The following is a 27,025-nucleotide window of genomic DNA, read 5'->3' as shown; positions in this document are numbered from 1 at the left end:
AACTGAATGGTAAACTGTCCTTCATCAATGGAAGTAAACCCTTTACTATTCAATTTTTTAGTAGTAACTATCCGGATAAAAATACAGGGCATACTCCGGTTGGTCATAAAAATATAGAATATGATTAAAGATTTTGATGGTAAATATTTGGGGAATATTGTTCCCTTGACAACCTGGATCAGTATTTGAGTAATTTCAACTGATTCTACCTTAATAATTATGCAAAAATTTGTTTATGAGTATTTTGCAATATTATTTTGCAAAATACCCATAAACATGGTTCTCCACACACTAAACGAATGGGGGACAAAGGGCATGCATACTCAGGTTGGTCATAAAAAATATAAAAATATGATTGAATATGATTACAATGGTAAATATTTGGAGAATGTTGTTTCCTTGACAATCTAGATCAGTATTTGAGTAGTTTCAACTGATTTTACTTCAATAATTATGCAAAATACCCATAAACATGGTTTTCCACACACTACACGAATGGGGGACAAAGTGTCCCATACGTAACTGTTCCATACCTAACACGTCATGTCTGTCTTTAATTAGAACCTGTAATTAGAGCTTTTTGCCTCATGACATGAAACTTACCTCTGATAATCTTGAGTGTTGTGACGTTCATCACAGTGAGTTACAAGTTGTAGAATGAAATACTTTCAGAGAGTTTTGAGGTTGAAAAAAATGTTCAAAAAAAACAAAATTTTTCTGGTCCCATACGTAACAGCACATATTTTCTCTTCTACAGTGTAGAATATAATTGTGAAGGTCATTTTTCTCCATCTTTTACATGATTATACTTCTCCTAGATATCAATCACCATGATAAAGTTCAATATGATCAAAGGCCATTAACACTATTTTTCAGGTCATAAAAATCTCTGAATGTCCCATACATAACGCGCGAGTTATCTTGGACTTGCCCTTCATCATACCATAGCCAAAAGATTTAGTACTTAAAAAAAACAAAACAAACAAACAAAATCTGTTGAGAGACACTGATCTATGAGACTGTCCTACAATGCCTTCCACCAGTAACAAAGAAAACTGTTATTCCAATAACAATGACTTTGTTTCACTGGCATAAACTGCCTAGAGCTTGATTCATTCAAAATGCCATCAACATGTACATTGTAAGTGAATGAAATTTGTCTGTTTATACTCAGAATCTTGTCTGTTATTCCACTACAGGTGTCTGTGTTGAACACATGGAATAAAAATCCTGTACTGAGAGCACAATCAAAAACTAAACTGAAAAACTGTTCAGGAACATTAGCTAGCTGTGTTGCATCACGCCATTATCATCCTAGACAGATTCACACACACACACAAAACACATGTATGATTTTGTGTCCACGTGAATGAAGCGTGGATGAAGCATATCTTGCCTATAAGAATCAATTCTAGTACCTCAAGTGAACATGACATGTCACAAATGAAAGTCAAGATGATACTTTAAGTACAATTGTATTTCCTTTTATACCACATGGGAGTTCATGTGAAATGAAAGCAGTCCTTCATCAACACTTACCCGTCAACTTCTCATGCAAGTGCATGGTACTGTAACTAACCTACCATATGGAATAAAACTTCCTCATTGATATGTCTGCAAAGCTTTGCATTTCTGTCCAGGTACTGCCAGCATTTTAACAGACTTTATCAACTGCTCTTGTACACAACAGTAAAAATGCTCCATATTAACTTGTGCCATTTACTGTATCCATCAAACTGACTACAAATATGGTGGATTTCACTCAAAGATAAAGCTCTAATAAATGAGGGTGGCAAAACCAAAATAATGAAAAGGGAAATTTGTACAAGATCTGTTGTAACCGTGTACACAAGCAAATTACAATTCAAATGTTGTTGAGTGATCTCAAGCATCATTCTCTGCTGGTATGCATTGTTCATTTCTTGGACACATTTTGCATTGAATCTTGTCTGTTTGTGTGCTTGCTTGTTTTGAAATGTATATTACAGTATTTCTGATATCACATTGTATTGTTTGGTTCAAAATTTGATCTCTTCCTTTTGGATCACTGACTCATGTTCAGGGCCAGCAGAACCAATGGGAGGGGGGGGGGGGTTTGCACCATACATAGGAATACATATGGTGCCATCACTTTGCACCACCCCCCCCCCCCCCCCACACACACACACACTTTTCTTATCCAAGAAGTGGCACTAGAAATACACATTGTTATGTAGAATGAAACCTTGAAGCACGACCGCGGTAAGGCCTTTGATTTGGGGGCTAAAAACCACCTTTTTTCTCTCTCTCTCTCTTTCTTTTTTTGCTTATCAGCTGAAGAAACCCAGAAGTGGTATCACAACTCAGAGGGCGTGTCTTCATCAGCCTGAAGTTTCAAAATAGCGCGCTATCTTGAGATTACCAAACTAGTCCGATGTCAAGATAGTGCGCTATTTGTGTAGTGAAGACGCAAATAGTGCGCTATTTGATCGGGAAAATTTCCCCCAAAATCTTGGTCTAGCTCATGAGCTAGAGCGCTAATTTGTGAAATAGCACGCTATTTTGGGTGCGTCTCTATCAGCCCGAAATTTTCTCTATCCCTCCACATACTCTTCTGGTTAGCCAGCTGGCTATGGAAAGCGCATGTTCAAGCTAATGACTGTGTACAGTACATACACGCACGGTGTATTCAAGGATCACATACATACATGTGTGTACTAGGCCTACTGTTGTTGGCATCTTTAAAACCAGGGAGGTGATACCTCTCACCTCCCTTTTATAGTAGAGCAGATAAGCCCTCAAAATCACGTGAATTGTGCAAAATTTGACTAAAGCATGAAACTTTCACCAGTGTTAGGACATACCATAAGATTTATTTTAAGATCGGGAGGTAAGTCTGATTTGACCTCTGATGACCTCCAGAGGTCAATGTACTTTAGATATCAGAAAATCGATGTTTTTAGACATTTGCAAATGATATATGTGGTTATGTTGCACTAAACATGCATTTATACCACAGAGAAATCATTTCCAGATTCAACAGAGCACTGACAGGTTTTTACCTTTGACCTCTGATGACCTCCAGAGGTCAATGAACTTTAAATATCAAAATATCAATGTTTTTAGACATTTGTGAATGATATATGTGGTTATGATTCACTAAACATGCATCTATACTTCAGGGAAACCATTTTCTGATTCCACAGAGCATTGACAGGTTTTAACCTTTGACCTCTGATGACCTTTGGAGGTCAATGACCTCAAAATATTATATTGATCTGTGATGTCATTGGTTAATGGTAACCATTGTTAAGATGTACAAAACAAGCATATCTGTCTTACAATGAAATTGTCTTCATATTCTAAAGAGCAGACAGGTTTCTACCTTTGACCTCTGATGACCTTGAGAGGTCAATGACCTCAGAATATCAGAATATTGAAGTATGACATCATTGGTGAAAGGTCAAACATGGTAAGGATGTACAAAACAAGCATATCTGTGTACAATGACATCGTCTTCATATTCCAAGGCACACAGACGAGTTTCTGCCTTTGACCTCTGATGATCTCGAGAGGTCAATGACCTCAAAGTATCAGAATAATTTGGCATCATCAATGGTAAACATGATGATGTTTTAGAGAGCACTCGTAGGCCCTGTTTATTAATGAGCCATTACTGTTCACCTATGAAAATCACACAAGGTCAAATACCTCAAATGAAATGTGAGGATGTTAATATTGATATTGCGATAGTTAATATAACGATTAGTTAATAATTGTTTATAATGTAGGGCTTACAAACCATGCATTTCTGTTACCAAAAAGTGGCTACTCATTCCGCAGAACTTTTCAGGTAATTATCTAAGTCGGGTATGTGCACAGAGCAAGGGGTGTCGATCTGTTTTCACGTGGGGGGGGGGGGAACTTGGAAAATATGTAAAAGCATAAGCTCTTGGTGCAAAGGAATGAAGCGGAGGGGGAGGATGTGGGTGGGGGATTGGATTTTTGCAGGTTTAGACCTGAAATCAGTGATTCAGTGTAGCTCTTGTTTAATGTGTGCGTCATCACTTATACGGAAGTTGATGGGGTGTGGGCGCATCTCACCTACCCTCCTCCCAAAGACGAAGTTTTTTTTTTTTTTTTTTTTTTTTTTTTAAAGAATCTGATGCATACGTTTTGGGGAATATTTGGAAAATTATGGATCACCAAGGTGTACCAAGTCTATAAGGATGGGAACCCAGCAAGCGCAGCGTTGGCGAGGGTAGGGTATTCCACTCCCATTCGACAGAGCTCTTGTATTTTGAGAAATGAGATTCAACGACCTGGCACACAGGCACTTTTGAAGGAATACCTCAAAATTTGTATCAAAAAGGTGTAGTAAGTCAGCCATCTATGGAGGAAGACCAATCCACAGAAGGATGTGGGTGGAGGTATCCCCCTCCCACATTATGGAGCTTTTGCATTCTTTTGTTTGCAATTCAATGATCTCGTGTCACTCTTGGTTGAACTACCATTTTGAAAAAAAAAAGTCCATACCCAAATGTGTAGCCATAATCAATGCATGGAGGAGAGGTTGATACAGCGAGAGGAGGGTATGAAAGGGGCTGTCCCCCAATCCTTCCCATGCGAGGGAGCCTTTGCAGTAAGAATAGAAATGTTAAAAAAAAAATCTAGTATACACATTTATGATGGAATATTTGGGAAATTATCAGTAAAAGGAGTGTACCAAATCTAAGGGTAGAAACCGAGGAGGGATTGTTAATTGAAAGATACACTACCCCCTCCAACAAGAGGGATTTTCTTTAGTATGTCGGAACTGAAATTAAAGATCTAGTACATACTTTGTGATGATATAGAACAAAAATGGGACAAAAGCACTGAGCGTATATGGAAGGGGACATAACGAAAGATAGTGTGGGGGAGGGGGTATGCAAAGGAGATTCTGCCTTTTAATCTGGTGCATACTATAGCTAAAATGTTCAGTGACAATTCATTTTCTGTCAAAAAAGTGAAGAAAAAAAATCTCAATCTCAGGAAATACTTGGAGGCAAAGTTTTATGTCCCCACCATTCCCCCTCCCATATTTTCTCGGGAGGCGGGGCAAATGCCTCTTGCCCTCCAAAATGAACAATCGTGCATATACAGGAAAGCCTTTTCATCTTTGGAATTCAAATAAAAATATCTCTTAAAAACATTTTTTCATAGAATAAGGGAAATTATCATTCCCCAAAGTATGTTATATCAGTGGAAGGAACCAAGCAGGTTGAAGGAGTCTATCGAAAGGAGATATCCCCTCTCACAGAAGGGAGATTTTGCATTTCAGAATTAAATTTAACAATCCGATGCACACTTAAAGTGAAAAACTTGGGCAGTTTTCTGTCTAAAAAAGCAAAAAACAAAAAACAACAACAAAAACTAACAACAACAAAACATAGTCCACATCTCAGAATTTAATGGGGTGGGGGTCAACTATCCCTGCCACCACCCCACCCCTCTTCCAAACTAATGCCCCGGTATGTGCATGTGTTTTATTCCACTTGTTGAAAAGAAGAGAGAGTTTTAAGAAACAATATTGTTCAGTGGTCGCTATCCCAGTCAAGTAAATTGTTTATCAATAGGTGATTTCCTTCACCTGTATACCTTAAGATGATGTAGGCCTGGTATTTGCCTTGCACGTTATTACATCTATTTCTTTTTTAGTATTCTCGTTTATATTTTGATGTGAAAGTTGTTTACTTTGCCACGATTTTATTTGTACATAGAAAAAATAATCCAAGACTGAAAATGAAACTGATACAATATTTAATGATTGACATGATTTAATGATTGACATGATGCACATATTGTGTATTTCTATAGCAATAAAAGTGAGCAATTCAAAAGGCGTGTACTCATTTCACATGAACATTAGCGATGATCCTCTGACCTCTGGAGGATATTGAAAGATATGCATCAAAATGTAAGAATATTGATGTCTGGTCTCATTGGTTTGTAATGGCCTGCTGCTTATGAAATAATAATTATATTTAAAAGAATGCATTTTGTGTGTGTGTGTGTGTGTGTGTGTGTGTGTCCAAAATTGTATGCAGAGTATTCCACACACAGTTCAATTTTGACTTCCATCTAGGACAATGAGCGGTTACTTTTTTCTCAACTACACTGTAATATCAAAATCTATTGAAAAAAACACGGTGGCGGCTGGGTCTAACACATTATCATTCCTTTTCGTTGGAGATCCATGCGGGATGGTCAAAACAAACATAAAAAATAGATATCTCAGACCTAATTGTTATAACAAAGCATCATATCCTCATATACCCAACCCAACCCTCTATGCCCAGACAATGTAAACCACCCCATGGACTTACTTGGAGCTTTAGAATATCCTTTGTCAACAGAGAGAGACATCCAAACCTTTACAGTGCCGACTAAGATCTGCCATGGAACTGATTGGTATTGGCTCTGCATCATTGACAACAGATCTTGTTTCCTATTCTCCTCCTTCTTCTTCTTCTTCTTCTTCATTATACTGTGTAATCTTGTAATATTCTGCCATGGAGCCTTTTCTTAATTGGTTAAAGAAGGTATCCAAAGAGCTATATGAAGCAAAAAACAACAAACAAATGCAAAAACAAAAAGAGAGACATATGTATCTTTAATAACAGAGCTGAATATTGAGTATCTCTCTCCTGAAGTGTTTCAAAGAGATACAAGAGACAGTGGCCGAGAGTAGCCGCCACCTTTTTTGGGAGTAGGCCTACTTTGTGTTCTTGCAAATGATGCCTGACATTTTTGGTCATTTGCCCTTTTTGAAGAATGCAGCAATAGAGCCACAACTTCCTGCGGAGTGGATATTGTGGGGTTCTTGATGCAGAACATCATCGCTGAATTTGCCTGAGCTGTACTTTCTTACAGGGATTGCCATTGTAGTTTTGTTTTGTTTTGCTTTGTTTTGTTTTTCAGGTGTGGCTGTAACACTGCTTGTTTTGCATATGTGTGGCGCTCCGTCGGAATGAGTCAAAAGTCGCAAAAAATGAAATCGTAGTTATGCCTATAAGTGAATTCTACAGACTCCAAGCTTTACACTGATATGTAATACAACTCATTTCGACATCCCTATAGATCATAAAAACGAATATTAACCACGTTTGTTATGTCAGTTGATTTTCTAAATAACGGAGAAAATCGCTCTCAAAGTTCAGGCTATGTTCATGTTCACAACCTGATTCTTTCACGGGACGAAACAGTACAATTGTCCTGCTTAGCGACGGCGTTTACGCTCCATCGCACGCACTACCGTATAAGGCGATAGCTTGGGTATGTAAGATAATCAACCAATCGCAGGACAGTTCTATCATTAACGATTCTGACCAATACGGCAGCCCGAATGTAAACTTCGGCGCGTTTGTGTCCGTGCCGCTGCTGCCGCATGAATGAGTCGGTACGCGTTGTGTGTCGGCTGCGTTGTGGTTTGCCGCAATTTTTAACTCACAAACAATAGGAAACAGTAGAAAGAAAAGAAGGCACGCAATGCGTCTTACGAGAAGCGTCTTTTAGCGAGGGCGTTGATCGCTTCCATTCTCCTCCCATACATGTTGTTGTCAATGGAAACTAAAGAGGATGCGTTTAGCAAGTACCAATACCTAAATAGAACCTGAGAACCTATTGTAGGCGGGCACGCAATGCGTCTTACGAGAAGCGTCTTTTAGCGAGGGCGTTCATCGCTTCCATTCTCCTCCCATGTTGTTGTCAATGGAAACTAAAGAGGATGCGTTTAGCAAGTACCAATACCTATTAAATAGAACCTGAGAACCTATTCTAAGCGGGGGTTCAAAAGACAGCATCGGTAGAAAAAGTCAATGAAGTTGATTAACGATAGTCGTCTTTTGAGATCGTGTTCTTTGCGTGTACTTAAAACCCTCAAATTACGCACATGGTCGTAATGTTGCAGAGCATCAAAAACTGCTTTCGCGTCTTTTCTGCTGCAGCTGTATACAGCCGTAACATTATGAATTCCCGCCATATTAAAGGCACATTTCCTTTATAGGCGTTGCGTGCACAGTAATTATCGCTTATCAGAAGTATCAGAAGTATCAGAAGCAAAGGTTGATGTAGGCTTGACAGCTTCACGTTGGGTTTACAATGATTCTCAGTCACTTTTCTAATAGCATAGCATATAAAAAACAATTAACTGGTAGCTTAAGCGGATTTTTTTTTTACATCACATGTGCAGTTACAATCTTTCTGCGTTTGAGAAGTGGATCATAAATAATAATAATACTGAAAAATATTCGGAATTAATACTTAGGCCTTCTTCACTTCGTTTTGTATTCACAAACCTTATCAGAAAAAAAAAATGATTGCTTGATTACTTTCGGGTAAAGGAACTACCGGAAAGGAACCGCATTTAATTTTCTTGTTAACGAACCTAAGCTAATAGCAAACCATATTTCATTGTGTGATTAACGAACCTTCAGAATAATCAATTGTATTACCCCCCTCCCCCAAGGAAAAAAAAAAAGCATTTCAATGTCATGCGTTGTCAATAGCGATAAAAGGCCCGTTTTATTTCGTAGTGTGTCTCAGTACTCCTGTGCTTATTTCTAAGGATGTGCCTCTCTTAATGATTGCGATTGATGTTCAACTATTTCTTTCACGGGAGCTTGAACAGGAAGAAGCTAAAATTCAGGCAAGGAGACGAGTTTTCTTCCATGAGATGCAATCATTAAGACACATCTATTCACGAAAGTTGTGTGATTGCTTATGTGCTAAAGAATTGTGTCCATTACATGAATCAGGCACTATACAAAACGGTTGAAATCTACTGAAAGTCGAACTTCGTTTTGTTTTTTGTTTTTTGTTCAATTTCATTTCAATTTTAAGCGGGGATATACCAGAAATTAGTTTGTCTATACTGGCAGGAGACATTACAGTTTTCCAGTACATGCTCCGCATTTAAACAGTCGCCATATTTTCGTGGTCAGAATCAGATAATGGACACGTGATATATTATAAAAATGAAAATAGAAAACAACGAACACGCCATATGGCCATTTTTACAATCAGTGGTGTAAAACACGGTTTTGGCACTAATTGGTGTATAACTTTCTTATACACAGACAGATATGCATTATTTTTTCTCATAAACTTACCACCCACAGTGTCTACCTTGGGTACCTTAATGAACTTTCCTCTCTTTTTCTTTCAGATGTGGCATGCATTTACATGCTTGAAATCCAACACTTTTGGTGTATGCACTCTGACATGGTTTTTTTGTCAGACCTAGCATATTAAATTGTTTATTCCTTTTCATTATTTTTGTTGTTGTGGTGATAGACAGGTATCCAAACTTAAGAACTATTATGTTTACCAGGTTCTGCTTTGTCTTCTTTAAAGACTGAAATTGTCCAAATTTTATGTTTCGGAGGTGACATTTTCCGTTAACAGTTAACCCCTCTTTTGAGTTAGCTCTTGCTCACAATTATAAAATTCAACTTTGCTAATTTCCATCAAAACAGAAGAGTAATCAGTCTGACTTAACTTCGATCCAAAGATTATTTGATTCAAATAGCTTATCATTTTTTGGTGAGTGTTTATAAATTTATGCAACTTTTCCGTTAACTTTTCTGTCACCTCCGAGACAACAGATTTATGTATTTGATTTTTTTATTCTTGACATCAGTTATACATTACATTTACAAAAATGTAACATATCCCCTCACATTATCTCAGAAGGAAGGTAGTAGAAATATAGCCTGTTGTTTTCATTTCGGAGCAATTTACAATTTTCCGTTAACACTTGTCACCTCCGAAACAATCGTCACCTCCGAAACAACAAGCGTATTATATTTGATAATTTCTCGAAGACAAAGCAATTTTGTTTGATTCTGTCCAATTGACAGGAATCTCTTTTGGATGAAAATAGTAATATGGCAACAGGAAGTGAGAATTTTCTAGAGATTAATAAAAGATCTGATAAAAACTAAGAATTACTGTTTCGGAGGTGACAAAACACTGTTAACAAGAGTTTTTGCTCATTTCTATTGAAGAGAAACCATATCATGTACACCAATGGTTTCATTTATTTTAGTAACATAAGTCTCAAAGTGGAGAAATCAACTAACACACTCTCACTCTTATTTTTATTACTATACTGTACGTTTTAGTGCAAATTTACATTTCTTCACTTTTTTAACAAAGAGAATGTACAAAATACACCCATCTGTTGTATATATAATATTGTAATCAAGATCAATTCTCCTGCTTTAGTTAAGTAAACATATAGATGCTTTCATCTTAGAAACTTGATTTCCAATTTAAGCAATTTATTTGTGAAGATTTACCAATCACAGCTTTCCATGTAGGTTGCTTTTTCTTGTGTTTCGGAGGTGACATTGTTTGTTAACACCATATTGTTATGTGATAGTGAAAGGCAAGACTTCAGTTCCTTTTCACTATCTATTAACATTTTCAAATACATTTAATATCTACAAAATCATCACAGTAGAAGTGACTTTTGTATACCTAACTCACCAGAATTCCCTTGATACCAAAGTGATACATGTGGCAGTTCATGCATGCCCTAGTCCACAATCTTAAAAAAATCATAAAATAATCAAACTCCACAAAAAGGCCACATGCCTATAGCTGGTGCACAACTTGTTCTTGAATTCTTAGTTGTTGTTTTTCCATGTACAACGTGGTAATCATAAACAAAATTATGTGATTTTTTTTTTTTTAAATATGACAATAATTATTACATTTTCCAAGTTGAACCAACTGTTTATGACACTGTATTTTTAGATATTATTAAAGTTATCTGACAACTGAAGTGAACAGAGGAACAAGTCCCCAGGACTGAAAAGGGAAAGATCCAAAAACAAGATTTGTAGTTCTATCTCAATATAATTTTGATGACGTGTTTACCTTGTTTTGTTATTATGTTTTATCTTAGAATTTGGCTTTAAGTACTGGAATTTCAAGGAAAAGAAAATGGTTTCTTAAAGGACAAGTCCACCTTCATATACATGTGGATTGAGTGAATGCAACAACATTAGTAGAACACATCATTGAAAGTTTGGGAAATTGGACAATCCATTCAAAAGTTATGGTCTTTTTTAAATATCGATGCAATCACTGCTGGATGAGACGACTACGACAATGTATGATGTCACATGCATACAACGATAAAAAGAAAATATTAAGTGAATTTCACAAAAATTTACTTTTTGAAAAAAGTGCACATTTCTTCAACTTGCTACTGATGTATGTTAGGGCAATATTATTCACCCTGCCTTCCAAAAGAGAGAAGTCAAGTGTTCTTTTGTTATGCAAGAAAAGTGAAAATATGTTGAATTTTCTTGATACTTTCTCTATATCCTTGTACACGTGTGACATCACAAGCTATAGAAGTCTTCTCATTCAGCTTTGACTGAGCAGAAACTTCAAAAATTCATAACTCTGGAACGGATTGCCTTATTTTCCTCAAACTCTCACTGATGTGTTTTACTAATATTGCTGTATTTACTCAACCCTCGTGTCTATTGAGGTGAACTTGTCCTTTTTCGGTCCCTTATAGGGTTATTTGAGACCAGTTTGTGTCCGGGACCTTCTGTGAAGTTGATGGGTAAAATTACTGAACTAAAAAAAATTTTCCCCATAAGTTCACACAAACGCATTATGCTGCTCTCTTCAGCTGGGAAACACAAACTGTTGTCTTAACCAAACTGTAAAAATTTGCTAAAGTATGAATTACAATCTAAAACAAAATATGAGCTAGTATCCACTATCATGAAAGAGAATAACTAAACAAAATAACAAGTAAGAACTGAAAGAAAGAGCTTATATTTGAAAATTAAAGCCATGAGGAAAGACATGAATGTTCACAATTGTATTAGCTAACACCTGAGAAGTTGGGTTGTCTCTGTGTTGTGTCACCTCCAAAACAATAAAATGATTTTTTCTTATCTTATACTTTTTACTCTCAAAAGTGACTAATATATATGATTTGCTGTTAATTTTCAAGCAATTCAGAAAGATACATGAAATATATTTTGGTAATGTCAACAGTTTAAATGAATCTGGTATATAGAAAATTTATCCCAGATGAACCAAACACCTTTCACCAGTATTATAACATTTGTATGGTGGAATCAAGAATGATGAAGAATTCATGAACATCCTTGAATTAATCTATTTATAATACTATGTGCAAACAAAAACATAATGCAAGTTAAATAAGAATTTTTGCTTTTGGCATTCATAACCTATGTCCCCACCAAAAAATTACAATGGTACCCTCCGCAACGATAACTTTAAAGATAGTGAATCAATCTAAAATACAATTTGAGGGATTGAAACTATAACTCATTGCCCACACCTTTAATACAGAAAACCCCATTCAATTTGCTTCAGAGGTCAAAGACAAATGAGGATTTTTGTAGAGCATGTCAGGAATCCCTTCCCTCCAAGTTCTGTATATTGTGTTTACACATTAATATGCAGTTCCAAGAGCATCCAAGTGCTAAACTTGGAAGAATCAGACTCTTGACATCCTTTATAACAATCCACATTTCTTTGAGACCACTTAACCAAATTGACTGGGGCTTTCTGCAAAATAGAGCTAAGATGTTATAATTTAAGACCCCAAAGTAAATTTTAGCAGATTTAATCATATTGGGTGCTATCAATGCAAAAGTCTAATTGTATTTTTTTTTTTTTTTTTTTGGGGGGGGGGGGGGACATACTATATGAATACTTGAACACAATGTTAACATTGAATGTCACCTCCGAAACAAAGTTATTCTTCCCTGGTGTTGTGGAATAAAATGTTCTGAGAGCAAAGAAACATACTAAAATGATCTTACACACTCATTTCAATTTAAGGTAGAAAATGGAATGCCATGTTTCTTCAGGTTACAATATCTAGCTTTAAATATGTCCGTCATATTCTTACTGTAAATGAATATTTCAACACAATGTTAACATTGAATGTCACCTCCGAAACGAAGTGATTCTTCCCTGATGTTGTGGAATAAAATGTTCTGAGAGCAAAGAAACATTACTAAAATGATCTCACACCCTCATCTCAATTTAAGGTAGAAAATGGAATGCCATGTTTCTTCAGATTACAATATTTAGCTTACAACCTTCGTCCAAATGGAAGGCAAACTACCGGTGCCCATGCTAATTAATGAAGTGTAAAAAAACACTTGTTCCGTGTGGTTTATCTGCTTGAAACAGGAGTTAATTTCTTGTTCTCGAGTTATAATTATCAAAAACATTGATAAAAAGAAGAAGTTTTGTGTTATTGTCACTTATTCTCAAAAAAACTGAGTGTTAATATTAATGTCACCTCCGAAACATTCTATGATGTTAACTGTCACCTCCGAAACATCCATGTGTGAAAAATCCAAGATTTAAAGAAATGATTGGAATTTCATTTAACCTACATAGGAAGGTAGCCCTTCTTAAAGTCTTGTTATAGTATAGAGTTTGACCTGGCTTGCCCTCCAATAAATAGTTAAAATCTTAAAAATTGCATGTCAATTGGTATTTTTACCAAAAATTTGTAAATCTCATGTATTTTTTTTTTAATTCACTTTATATTCAACCCCCAAATAGTTTTGATTCACAAACTATATATTGTTGTTAACCATATAAACTTTGCATGGTGAAGTTTGACTACAGAGTTTTGTCATTATGGTGCAATTCATGAAAACAAAATTTTGCTTAAATTTACTTCAGGTGCCAGGGTTTTCCTTAAATTACACCAATAACTCTTCAGCTTTAAGGTCTGAAATGTTATTTTTTCAAAAATTTGAATACTTTCCAACAGGAATCAAACAGAATAATGAAAAAATATTTTGTTTGAAATTTTGACCCTCTGAGTACAAAAGTTACACCACTGATCGTAAAAAAGGCCATATGTACAAACATTATGAACTTCAATGAATTAAACTTACCTGTGATATTCTGCATAAAAACAATCACGCCGATTAAATGATTTAATATAATTAATAGAGCACACAGCGATATCATGCATGGCAGATCAAATCAAGTTCAATTGGTGAGAAAGCTAAATGAAGTTAAAAAGTTGACTTCTTTTCGTTTCTCTTTCAATTCATGAAAACAGAATTACATTGTATATCTATTGAAGAGGATTGTCTCTGTCGCGAACGATCGCCATATATAGCACTGTTAGTCTCCTGCGCAAATCCGAATCCCTAAATACTTTAATTTTTGCTTGATAATGTAATAACCCTGATCATAATTTCATAAAGGACTCGCAAATTCAAAGTTTCAAACCGTATACTAAAACATTATATTGTATATGGTGTATTTCAAAAAACATTTTGAATGCGTTGCGTGTTAGCATGTTAATAGCACCAATCTGCCTTTTATTTTCCGTATACGTAAAGCGCACAGAAACGTAACCAAATGTTACAAAATACAATGAAATGCATTGTACGGCGTGGTACTATCATTAGAAGTATATCCCATTCCTTTTTACTTTCATTTGCTTGAACCAAACCATGTGTCATTTTCGTAGCGACATCACTAGGAATTAGAATGTATGAAGATAATCGTTACTCATTTTTTGTTTTTGCGCTACTATTATAGCATTTACATTTGCCAACTTTTATTGACATGCAGTACTATGTTACTGTATTGTTACGATTACGAATGTTGGTTATGAATTCAAAAGACTGGTTTATTAATCGAACTACAAAGGTAATAGCTGTTTTGAAAGTAGTTCGATACAAGTTCAAAACGCGATCGAAGTCATTGTCATTGGGGGGAACTGATAGCTCTAGAAAACTTGTTTAGGCTAGTAAAGATTGCCGTATAGGCAATCTTTGTAGAAAGTTTTGACTTAGGCCGTCTATTGAGTATTTTGAGAAATTTAATAAAGAATTATTTGTTTTGATTATGTCAAGAATTAGTTTGAACTATGAGAATAAAAAGGCGCGGTTACCCAAACAATGTCGTAGTTCGATTAGACAGTCATGATGGGTAAAGTGAATTCATGACTTGACTAATCCTTACTGAATTGATGATCACTTCTGTATACCATCAGTTATGTCTTGTAATCGTAGTCAAAATTCTTTTGAGCAAAGAGACGAAAACCAACAAACAAAATGCCGTGTATCATCGCTCGAGATTCAAACATTTGGCGTCACCCGACCAACAATAAGTGACAAATCAAATGGAATATTATGTTGTGGGATAGCAGACTGTGTTACGATTTTTAAATGTTTCGAGCAATTGTTAAAAAAAAAAAGAGAGAAAATGAGGCAAAGTTTAAGAAATTAGAAAAAAGCACGTAAATGCAGGCGATCATGTTTGATAATCATAGTAAGAGATTACAATCGGCCGTGCGGATGTATATGATTGCCTTATTTACATGTCTGATTTCTGTAAACTATGTGATATTTAAATTTAAGTTCCCTTCCCTCCTTGATAGAAGTTTTGTTGGGTTTTCGCTATAGGCATTTATTAGGAAACGCTGTAAAAACGACAACAAATGCCTACTATACATCAAGAGATGACCTATACATACATGAAACACAAAAAAATCTCTACGTTCTGATATAAATCAACTGCTTGTTTGTTTGTTTGTTTGTTTGTTTGTTTGTTTGTTTGTTTATTTGTTTGTTTGTTTTGAATTACCATGGTCTTTGTCGGGGGAAAGATGAAGAAAAGTAGTAGAGTGTATCACTCTCAAATCCGGATGATTGCGATAAGTGTGTATCCCCGCCCTTTCTATACAGGTAAACGATTTAAGCTTGGTATGCTATTATAAAAGCCTGCATGTGTCACGCGGAAGAACTGATTCCGTGATCATTTTTAGCCTTTCATAAAATTCACGTTTTAAGATGTTAACGATAGCTTGTAGGAGATAGAGTAAGTTAGCGTCACTGACTGTGGTTCTGAACACAAAAGGAGACTGAAAAATTCCTTCACAAATTAGCAGACATAATGCCGATCCTCCAACACTGTTGCTCCATTCCGTCATTGATTCTGCTATCAATGGCGAAGAAAGAATACTGGTTGCGTGATTATCCACCCCTTGATAGCAGGAAGTTTACCTTTCATTGTTTAAGGCTTCGTTGATGCGGGGTTTACTCGGATACAAGGCGTGAACATTGCCGCGCGAGTTCTTTCATTCGAAATTCCTCAGAATACGCAATTCAATGGGCAATTAGCGCTGCTACTTGACAAAGCTGTTAGCCAACCCAATTGTCCCAATTCTTTGCAGACTTGACCTCTCACATGTCAGCTACACGCAATACACGGCAAACAACTTTCATTACAAACATTCTGATTAAAAAACAAAACAAAATGAAGAAGCACACTTTTGAGTAGCGACACAGCTTTCTGTCCCTTTCTCAAATAGGTCCTACTTCTAAAAAAATACACAGATGACTAGAGTCAGAATATCCTCCAAAGGGAACACGAGCTATCTGGGCATTAATAATGTTTGTCTTCCTATTTCTCTCCATGCCGTCACGGCCCAAACCATCATAAGTAATAAGGCAATAAGTTTCATTAACCAGGGAAATAATAGTACGCATTACATACATTTGGCGAATTATCACACAAATTGTCGACTTTATAAAAACGAGAATAATTGACAACTTAGGCCCTACTACATCTCCAGAGATGAACTTTAAACAGCAAGTCACATACCAGGGAACGAAAGTTATGATTATTTGAACAAATTCATTAATGAGGCCAATTAATAACCGTTGTAAAAGTACACACACGCATAAAAAAGGTTTCGAGTTCGATATGTGATCATTGTATTAGCTCATAGATAAAGTATCATAAATTTTGCGTGATCGTTCGTTGGAATTATTTTTTTCAGTGCGATTTGTGCGTCATGTCAATCACCACTCATTGAAATGGAGTGCATGTATCAAACGAAACTCGCTGGTCATGCAATCAATAGCCTTGGTCAGCTCACTATTATTGCGTAATTCTATAGCCCTCGCCGCTTGGCCGCCGACGCCGCCGCGCGCACCATGCTTTGTTTTTGTCTTCAAAGGGGTCAAGAGCAATGCCTCATTAGCATACACCCTAGCAACGGAGGCGGAGTCTCGATTTGGCAAGAACAATAGGTGCGAAACGCAACGCAAAGGCGAGCGTTCGAAAAAAATGTAACCGAAAAAAATTGTCTCAGAAAAACGGTGATTTGGGACACTTGTACTCATTTTCACACGCTGAAATTTTCTGTACAAACAGATAAAACATAAAGGAATCAAAATCCGTCATAAAAAAATTTCGACCCGAGTAGTGCTTCCCCTTCATTTTCGGCTCATTACGGGAAAACTCCCCGTGCGACTTATGACTCATTTTGTCGGAGCGCCACACATATGATGGTCATTGCAGCTAAAGAGTGCATATCTTCTCTGGATCATTCCAAACTTCATGATGTTTCACCTGGGTGAATGGATCCCAGATGATGCATGCATATTCCAGGACAGTCCTGAGCGGCATGGAGTAGCAAAACACCTGAACTTTGATACTCGTATGATACTCGTATCTTCGTCTGGAGAGAGTCTTTGGTTGAAGTATAACCTTTTTAAGCTGCTGTGGCGATTTGATTCCAGCTGAGCCTCCTATTGGAACTCCAAAATATTTTGCACAATCCGCTTTCTCCATGGTTTGCCATGAATGCTTATCTATTCCCTGGGTAGGTCTCGGATGGCAATAGCTAGTTGCAATACACAGGATTGCTTCATGTGGAATGCATGTTGGGCCTCACAGTATGTCGAAGTTTTCAAGATGGTCCATGATGTCGCAGCTGTGGACTGTATACTCCAGGACCATGAGTCATTCATCGCAGTCATACTGTAACAACCCACCAGCTTTACACTGGCCAATACAGGCCCACCAGCTGGAAACTATGCAAATATTGCCCATGAGCTTGACACTTAGGCAAACCAGTCCCATAATGAGTCCGACAAATGGGGGAAAAGATGTATGAGACTTACACTGAATAGATTAAACACTCTGTATATCAGTCTCGTGAGCCTTGTTTTCCTCGAGTGTCGAGATAATGGCCATATTTGCTAGTCTACATAACTAACCCAAACATAACAGTTGTATTTGAGGTCACTGCCATCACTCAAGAAACTTAAGCTTTATTTCTGAAGTAATTGACCTCTCACATTTCAGAGACCTGTTACTATAAACCAATGCTCTGTGGAATATGCATACATATGTACTTTGATCAAAACATCAATGCGTGATTTGTACATGATTAAGCATTTACGATTACACCAATGAAGCCAAACATCAATACAGGTAAGCCTACACATGTGACCTCAGTGACCTCTCATTGTCCTGAGAGGTCAAAGTTGGATATAATGCACAGGCTAATGACCAATGTTCCATGGAATGACAAGATTCTTCTATTATAGCATAAATGATTGTACATCGGGTATTACAAAGTTGACCATTGACTAATAATAGAATATCAATATTCTGATATTTTGAGGTCATTGACCCGTCACCTTCCTCAGAGGTCAAAGGTAGAGACACGTGAGTAATTTCTCTTGCTCTGTGGAATAGGAAAACAATTCAATTGTAATACAAATGAATATAACATCTAAATCATGTTTGTCATCAACCAATTGCACCAAATATCAATGTTCTGACATTTTGAGGTCATTGGCCTCATCATAGGTCATCTGAGGTTATCAGAGGTCAAAGGTAGAAATCTGACTCGAAAGGCTCAGTGGAACATTGAGGCAATTCCTCTTACAAAAATTAGTTTTTAGTACATAATTATCGTGTTTCAGTTATGAGTGACGCATTAAAATATCAATTTTCTGACATTTTGAGGTCATTGACCTCTGAAGGTCATCAGAGGTCAAAGATAGAAACCTGTCAGGGCTCTGTGGAATATAAAGACAATTTCACAGTGACAAAAATTAAGTTTTAGAACATCATTACTGTGTTTTATCATTAACCATTGATGCAAAATATCAATTTTCTGACATTTTGAGGTCATTGACCTCTGGAGGTCATCAGAGGTCAAAGGTAGAAACCTGTCAGGGCTCCGTGGAACATAAAGACAATTTCACTGTGACAAATATTAAGTTTTAGTACATCATTACTGTGTTTATCATTAGCCAATGACGCAAAATATCAATTTTCTTAGATTTTGAGGTCATTGACCTCTAGAGGTCATCAGAGGTCAATTCAGACTTACCTCCCGATCTTAAAATTAATCTTATAGCATGTACTAACAATGGTGAAAGTTTCATGCTTTAGTCAAATTTTGCACAATTCTTCGGCTTATCTGCTCTACTATTATAACTCAGTGCCGTGCATGCTGGCTGTTGTTTGTACTTCTTCTAATGGTCCACTCTACCTATTAGCAAGCTGAAGATTCTTGCAGATTGTGTGTATTTTGGACTTGTCTATGCGTTGTAAATCGTTAATTCCATTTAAGATATCTCACTGGACAGAAGAAAGAGTAGCGTTATTGATATCCCTTTGGAGAGAATAGATTATGCTGTATATTGATACAACATTTGGAGAGAATAGATTATGCTGCACTGCTCACTTTCCTGGTGTTATTATCATACATACGGTGATACAGGAGATTTTGCACGGGGAAATCCACTTTCGAACCGCAAGCAAAGCAGAGTAATGATGCAAAGTGCGCATGCGTCAATTTTCGGGCAAATTTCCCCCAGCGGACTGTTCGAGCTGATGAAGACGCACATTCATTTATCGGACTACTGTTATACGAGCTGAAATTTTCGCGTACAGATATTTTCGCGAATTGCTACTTGGAGGACATTTGCGCGTGTTGTTAAATTCGCGGTTGCGACGGTCTAACTGAAAGTAACTATTTGCGCGTTGTTATTTTCGCGGTTCAAAGGCGATTCGCAAAATTCGCGAAAATAAAACCACCCTGAAAATTTCAGCTCGTACAGTATTTTCCAAGACCGCAAAATTTCCCACTAGTTTGAACTTCACGCTGATGAAGACACGTCTAGTTGCGCTGAAGACCTTGTCTCTTTTTTTTTGGGTCTTTTTTTTTTTTGCTTGTCAGCTGAAGAAACCCGGAAGTGCACCACAAGTGGCGCCGGAGGCCTTTTTTTTTTCCTTCTTCTTCTTTTTTGCTTGTTAGCTGATGAAACCTGGAAGTGGGCCCCCACTTCTGAAAATGTTCCATCGGCCATGATGTTAAAATCTTCCTCAGCATACATTCCCTTTGTCAATATCAGACTGAAGTACAGGTTTGTAAGATGTCAGATACAAGACACATACAATACAACATGACTGTACGAGTACCGGTATCACACATTTTAAGGACCATAACTGCGTGCAGATACCATACAAATGTATGTATCTGATATGGTGATTAATATTTTATCTAAATACAAAATATTTACCTCCAAAATTTTCAGCAGTCAACGCTACAGCCTTCAGGGGAATATAACCCACCTTCGCCTTGATCATGTGACGGTTGGTACGCAGGTCATACACTTCTGAATTTCAGTTGAATTTCCTATATTAATTTTAGATGAGCTTCCACTTTACACAATATGCATACAGTGTATGTTACACTTTATAAAACATCAAACCTCAGTTGTGAAAGACACTGTCAGTACAGTGTTCAGACTCCCCTTAAAGTTCAAGTGTACTGTCATTTGTACTACAAATGTAGGACTGACATTTCTCAGCAATCATTCTACTGATTAGTCTATGATTCAAGGTTATTTTTCACGGTCATTGAAAACAGACTTAGTTGTATGGTTTCCTCACTGCATGTAAATGTACAATATAACTGTTAAAGGACAAGTTCACCTTCATTAACATAAGGATTGAGAGAATGCAGCAATATTAGTAGAACACATCAGTGAAAGTTTGAGGAAAATTGGACAATTGATGCAAAAGTTATGAATTTTTTAAACTTTTGTGTTCGAACCGCTGGATGAGGAGACTACTAAGGCTCTTGATGTCATATGAGTACAACAGTATAAAGAAAATGTAAAGAAAATTCAACATATTTTCACTTTTTTTGCATAATAATAGAGCACTTTACTTGCCTCTTTCTAAAGGCAATGGGAATAATATTACCCATTACCTATTGTCAGTAACGAGTCATGGGAAAGTGTACTTTTTTCAAAAGATGAAATTTTGTGAAATTCTCTTTATATTTTCCTTATAATATGGTTGTACGCATGTGACATCATACACTGCAGTAGTCTTCTCATCCAGCAGTGACTGCACAAAACTTCAAAAATTCATAATTTTTGAACGGATTGTCCGATTTTCCTAAAACTTTCATTGATGTGTTCTACTAATATTGCTACATTCTCTCAATCCTTATATCAATGAAGGGGAACTTGTCCTTTAAATGATACACACTATAGGCCCACATATGTACATATTGGCACTAGTCACAGCAGACAGCATACCAGGTACATTTGTAAATCACAGGGGCTGTGTAGATTGTACACACACAATTCCACAGCAAGAATACACAGTGTTTGACAACTCTACTGCAAGCTTAACAAATCTAGTTTGACATCCATAATATCACCTGAAAAGCCACTTTACAGGGAGCTATTCTGAGCTCTGCTCTAACGTATCTGGGACATACAACTGTACAAATCTAGCTAAATGGATTGAAAGCTTTTGGGGCATTCATGAAGTGGAAAATTCCAAAGGTTTGCTTGGTACACAGCCCAAATGCTACTGAAACATTTCTGTAATCTACAATGACATGTGAAAGTATCACCATTGTAAGGTTACTGTGCACATTTACATAATAAAGACATAACTTTTGTAGCAAAAGGGCTGGGGCATGTGTGTTTGTGTTTTGTGTGTGTGTGTGTACAGTGTGTGTGTGCGTGTGTGTATTCAGTGATTAATCAATATGTTAAACCTCCAAAACACTGTTATCTGCAAACTTAAAAAAATGTGATTCTAGAATACATTTTGTGCAAAATCCTGTATCCCATTTTTGTGCTGTTGATTATAGTGTAAGTAGTTTTAACAATGAAAATACGCATGAATGTCAATGATTTACTTCTTCTTCTTCTTCTTCTTTTGCATTTTTCAACTTATCATTCGGTAAATATAGACTACAAATCATTCTATTATAAAATGATGTACCGGGTAAAGTTTATGAGCTATTCAAGTATTTGGTACAATGCATAAGATGACAATAAAACTTTTATTCAATTCAATCAACTCTGAACTTGTAAGCAGTATATCTTGAACCCAATTCCTGTCTGATGCGTACAGCTTTGTTTTAATACACTGTATTCAGTGTCTCTGTTCACCCAGTAATGAGTATCATGTACAAGGTATACTGGGGGATAAGAATCATCTAATTTGTATTACGCTCATAGGCACATGTCCCAAATGACCTAATTTCTGTTTTTCTCAGATGGCCGGGCACTTCACTTGTTTTCAAAGCAACATAATGCATTATAAGCTTGCCTGATATTAGACAATGTGATTCATGTTCAAACAAAGAATGGACGTACACAGGTGATTAGAATGGCCTGTAAATCAACACTAGGGGAAGCATCAATTTTATCATTTTGCATTCAATGTATTAAACTTTTTGCATTATTATTGCTAATTATACTAGAAATCAATGAACATTGAATTGTCAGGTGGATGCTGGCATCCATCATTTATAAGGATTACATTACAGTGTACATTAGATGCTCATCACAGTGAATTTAAAAACCAACATGTTTGTTATCACCAATGTCCCCTTTCTGTTCATGCATAAAGTGGAAAGATGAAGTGATCTACAGCAGGGCTCAGTGGGAGCAGAGCATAAAAGGCTTGTACTGATGAGTGTACTGGTACTTAACACTAGAAACATTTGATATCAAACAGCATTCTGTCTTACCTGGGTGGATGCGAATCTTGCCAATCACTCCTAAGACCTTCCCAAGACATACTGGGTTCCAAGCATTAACTAACGCTGAACCTGTCAACAACGACAAAAACACACAGAAAAAGAATTGTATCTAGAAAGTGAAACATTGCTTTGTATATTGACCAAAACACTTGCACGGTCATTGTTTTATAACATGTTTACCATTGCAGGCACATCCAAGATTAACCATCTCCTACAGACGAAACTTGTAAGATACATTATTTTGGATACGGTACTGCAAAACACAATATTTTTACGGCATGAAATTTTCAGGAATTGGAGCCGAGGGCCTTTTTCGCAGCATGAAATTTTCGCCAGTTGCCTCTGACATTCAATGCATAGTGTAGACAAGAACTTTCATTTATGCATTGTAATTTTGAGAATGTTGGCTCTCGCGAAATTTGCAAAATTAAAATGCATATGATATTCCCCATTTCACAATACAACGTATAGGAACACTAGGTTCTATCTGCTCATCAGTCTGGAAATTTCTCTGTACAGATTTTATTAGCAAAATACATTTTTTAACACTGTCCACAGTCTCATGGCACTTGAAATGCATAAAATATGATGTACAGTATTATCACCCCATTCACCAGCCACCCCAGTCCAGAATGGTGAAATCAAATCTGATACAAGACACACCCATATAAAAGCCAATAACACGCATTTTCAGCTTTCTACACAGTATTTTACAGTCACCTAGGTAGACAGAAGTATTGAGAACAAATTTTGCTATGTAACCTGTTAAAGTCGAGTCTGGAGTATACTCGGGCAGGCGTCTGTGCGAAATGCGTGTTGACGCAAAATCAGTCCATCCTCAATGGGTTAAGGATAAAGAGTCATTGCAGAGCTAAAATTCTGGTCCTTTTATCCACATCCACTAAACCATGACCCCAGCAGGTTACTGTAAAAGAGGAAATTTTCTCAGCGATGAAATTTCCGCGCATTTCGCGAAACCAGAAACTAGCGCAAAAATAAAATCATGTAAATATTTTTGCTTGCCATATGTTACAGTAATTGATGTTTTGATTTACAGTGGAACTAAAAACCTGCAAAACTCTTCTTATCTGGCTGAGCGCGAAAAACTAGTTGCACAAAAATATCCACTTTTACAGTATGTACAATTTTTCTTCTCCATTTTGTCTCTATGGAAACCAGTGGGCACGCATTGCTCCTTGAGAGAAGCAGGCAGTTTCTCATGCACGGACAATGTACAATGTATTAGTATGCGCACTCCGCCTAGAATGATGCAGGTCACCAGAAGAGTGTACCCTTTTCATGCAAAATCAGTCCATCCTCAATGGGTTAAGGATAAAGAGTCATTGCAGAGCTAAAATTCTGGTCCTTTTACATCCACATCCACTAAACCATGACCCCAGCAGGTTACTGTAAAAGTGGAAATTTTCGCAGCGATGAAATTTCCGCGCATTTCGCGAAACCAGAAACTAGCGCAAAAATAAAATCATGTAAATATTTTTGCTTGCCATATGTTACAGTAATTGATGTTTTGATTTACAGTGGAACTAAAAACCTGCAAAACTCTTCTTATCTGGCTGAGCGCGAAAAACTAGTTGCACAAAAATATCCACTTTTACAGTATGTACAATTTTTCTTCCCCATTTTGTCTCTATGGAAACCAGTGGGCACGCATTGCTCCTTGAGAAAAGCAGGCAGTTTCTCATGCACAGACAATGTACAATGTATTAGTATGCGCACTCCGCCTAGAATGATGCAGGTCACCAGAAGAGTGTACCCTTTTCATGCTGAGATCGTTGAGTGTTGAATCCCCTCATCAGCAATAAACACATCATAATACTAGAGGTTGTAGACTTGTGCTAGACTGTCAAGCATGTCATTCACCCCAGACTCACTCCAGACTTAAATGCATTGTGCTTTGTGATGTGACCTATTACAGTCTCCATCGTGTTTTGGGGTACTCTAAAGGGGTATTATTGGGATTACACTACAATATTGTGAGTACAGTGCTTATCAGGGCACAGGCAAGTTCATTGACCTTTTGACCTTTGACCTTGTTGGACTGTACCCATATTCAAACTTGACAAGCATACTTGTGGTGTCAGTTTGGTGGTATAAATTTGTAGGTCAAAGCTGTGGAAAGTTAGAGAGAGTAGATCAAATTGTTTACATATGAAAAATGACACCTACAGCTGTAATAATATTTCACTTTTGCTATGCAGGCAAGACAATAAAATAATGCAATTGATCATTTGTTTGTAGTGTCATCTAAAAATAATAGGTACTTTATATATTCACCCTTACAGTACCTAATGGTATCCAATGCATCTTTTTATGCATTGAAGTTCATAATCTATAGCAAACTATTAACCTTAGGTGCAAATCATGTAGAAATTTAGCCACTGAAAATAAATACCATTCACTTGTGGGAGTAACATGGTATTCATACCAGGTATTGAAATGTATTCATGTTGCTTTACAAATTCTTATACTGGAAAAGTGGAAATTTTTGCTGTGTTGAAATTTTTGTGCATTTCGCGCAACCAGAAACTAGCACAAAAATAAAAGCATGTGAATATTTTTGCTTGCCATATTTTCCAGTAATTGATGTCTTGATTCTGCGGAATTAAAAACACGCGAAACTCTTCTTACCCAGCAAAGCGCGTAAAATTAGTCCTGCAAAAATATCCACTTTTACAGTAATTATCATTTACCCATGAAACAGCTAATTTCCACTGACTTTGTACAAGTATGTATGTATGCTGTATAGGTACATGTAGGCCTACCGTGTATGTACAATATACAGTACTCAGAAAATGTTCCCAAATGGACAATGCAGATCATTAATTTTTACCATTCATCCAATATCACTGAGGAGCTACAACTTGTAACGACACCCAAACTTTCAAACCTGTTCCGAATGAAATTAAAAATAGTTCAATGACCCTTAACCTTCAATTTGAATCAAGCCATATTTAGTCCCATTCAACCCTACTTGCACTGTACTACTGCTACAGCTGTACATTGTAGTTCATCTCTTACAATGAAGTGTCCCAGCTATATACCTTAACATGCATTTTTAGGGTGCGTTTGAGCGCTCTCCTAAAGCGAACCATACCGTATCATGCCCGCGCCAGAGGAGCGCTCGAACGCTCCTAAAGTGTACCGTAACGTACCGTACTGTACTAAGCCAAACGTGGACCACTTCCCGATGTGCTCCAAAAGCGTACCAAAAGCATACCAAAAGTTTGCTGTAAAGCATGCGTGTATCATGCGCATATGTCACAATGCTAAGACATCATTCTCTTTGTTCGGGACAGCTGTAAGTAGTTCAAGCGCCAGGTGAATGACCCTTTTGCTACAAAATGCTTGGCCTCTTCTAAAAATAGCTTATGAGGTACGCTTTCTCAACAGAGCGCTTGAATGCTCTAAATATGGCACAGCTGAAACGCACCCTAATATAGTTGTTGTCATTTAGTTTAACCCGTTGAGGATGGGCTGATTTTGCTACAACATGCTTTTCCCATCTAGACACTTGCCCGAGTATACTTGGGATTCATTCTCAATGGTTTAATAGATCAGATTTTTAAACAAAAACAAGAAAATGTCATGGCAACCTTTCCAAGGGACACTATTTTCCCCACTTACACTGGTTATATTATGTCAATACAGCACGCATGTATCAGATATTAATATTTTAAACAGAAAGTCCAACAGGATTAATATTAATAATAAAAAAAAAAAGCTTGGCAGATTTGGTACAAACTTTTACTTTAGTTCTAAGGTTTTAAAATGTCTATTCAATATATCAATTGCATTATTCAGGGTTCGAAATTGGCGATGGTCCGCTGGCCATTGGCCACCCGAAATCACGTCGGACTAGCTAAAAATTGAAAAATGCTGAAGTTACTAGTCCGTCTGGCTAGCCAAAATATTGCTTCAGTGTCAAAATTGATTCTAAGTAGTCCGCCTGGCTAGTTAAAAAAAAAGTTAAGTGCGACCCCTATTATTAGTATTAATGCATCACTAGTACAAACTGTATCTAGTGTCATTCATTCCTGCCTCTTTTTCTTTTTCTTTTTTTTTGGGGGGGGGGCCATTTAGAAAAGTTTTTGATTTAAAATCATAACAGTACAT

At 36.8% G+C, this 27,025-nt stretch overlaps 1 protein-coding gene across 1 annotated transcript in view; it reads right to left on the bottom strand.

Moving 5' to 3' along the window:
- LOC140241644 (phosphatidylinositide phosphatase SAC2-like) overlaps positions 1-27,025 on the bottom strand; it is a 111,844-nt gene that overhangs the window by 72,460 nt on the left and 12,359 nt on the right. Inside the window, exon 2 of the mRNA XM_072321385.1 lies at positions 22,880-22,960. Coding sequence (XP_072177486.1) covers positions 22,880-22,960 — 81 coding nt within the window. The remainder of the gene's footprint in view (positions 1-22,879; positions 22,961-27,025) is intronic.

Source organism: Diadema setosum, chromosome 18, assembly GCF_964275005.1.
Source record: "Diadema setosum chromosome 18, eeDiaSeto1, whole genome shotgun sequence".
Lineage (NCBI taxonomy): Eukaryota > Metazoa > Echinodermata > Echinoidea > Diadematoida > Diadematidae > Diadema > Diadema setosum.
This window is presented reverse-complemented; position numbering and strand designations above follow the sequence as displayed.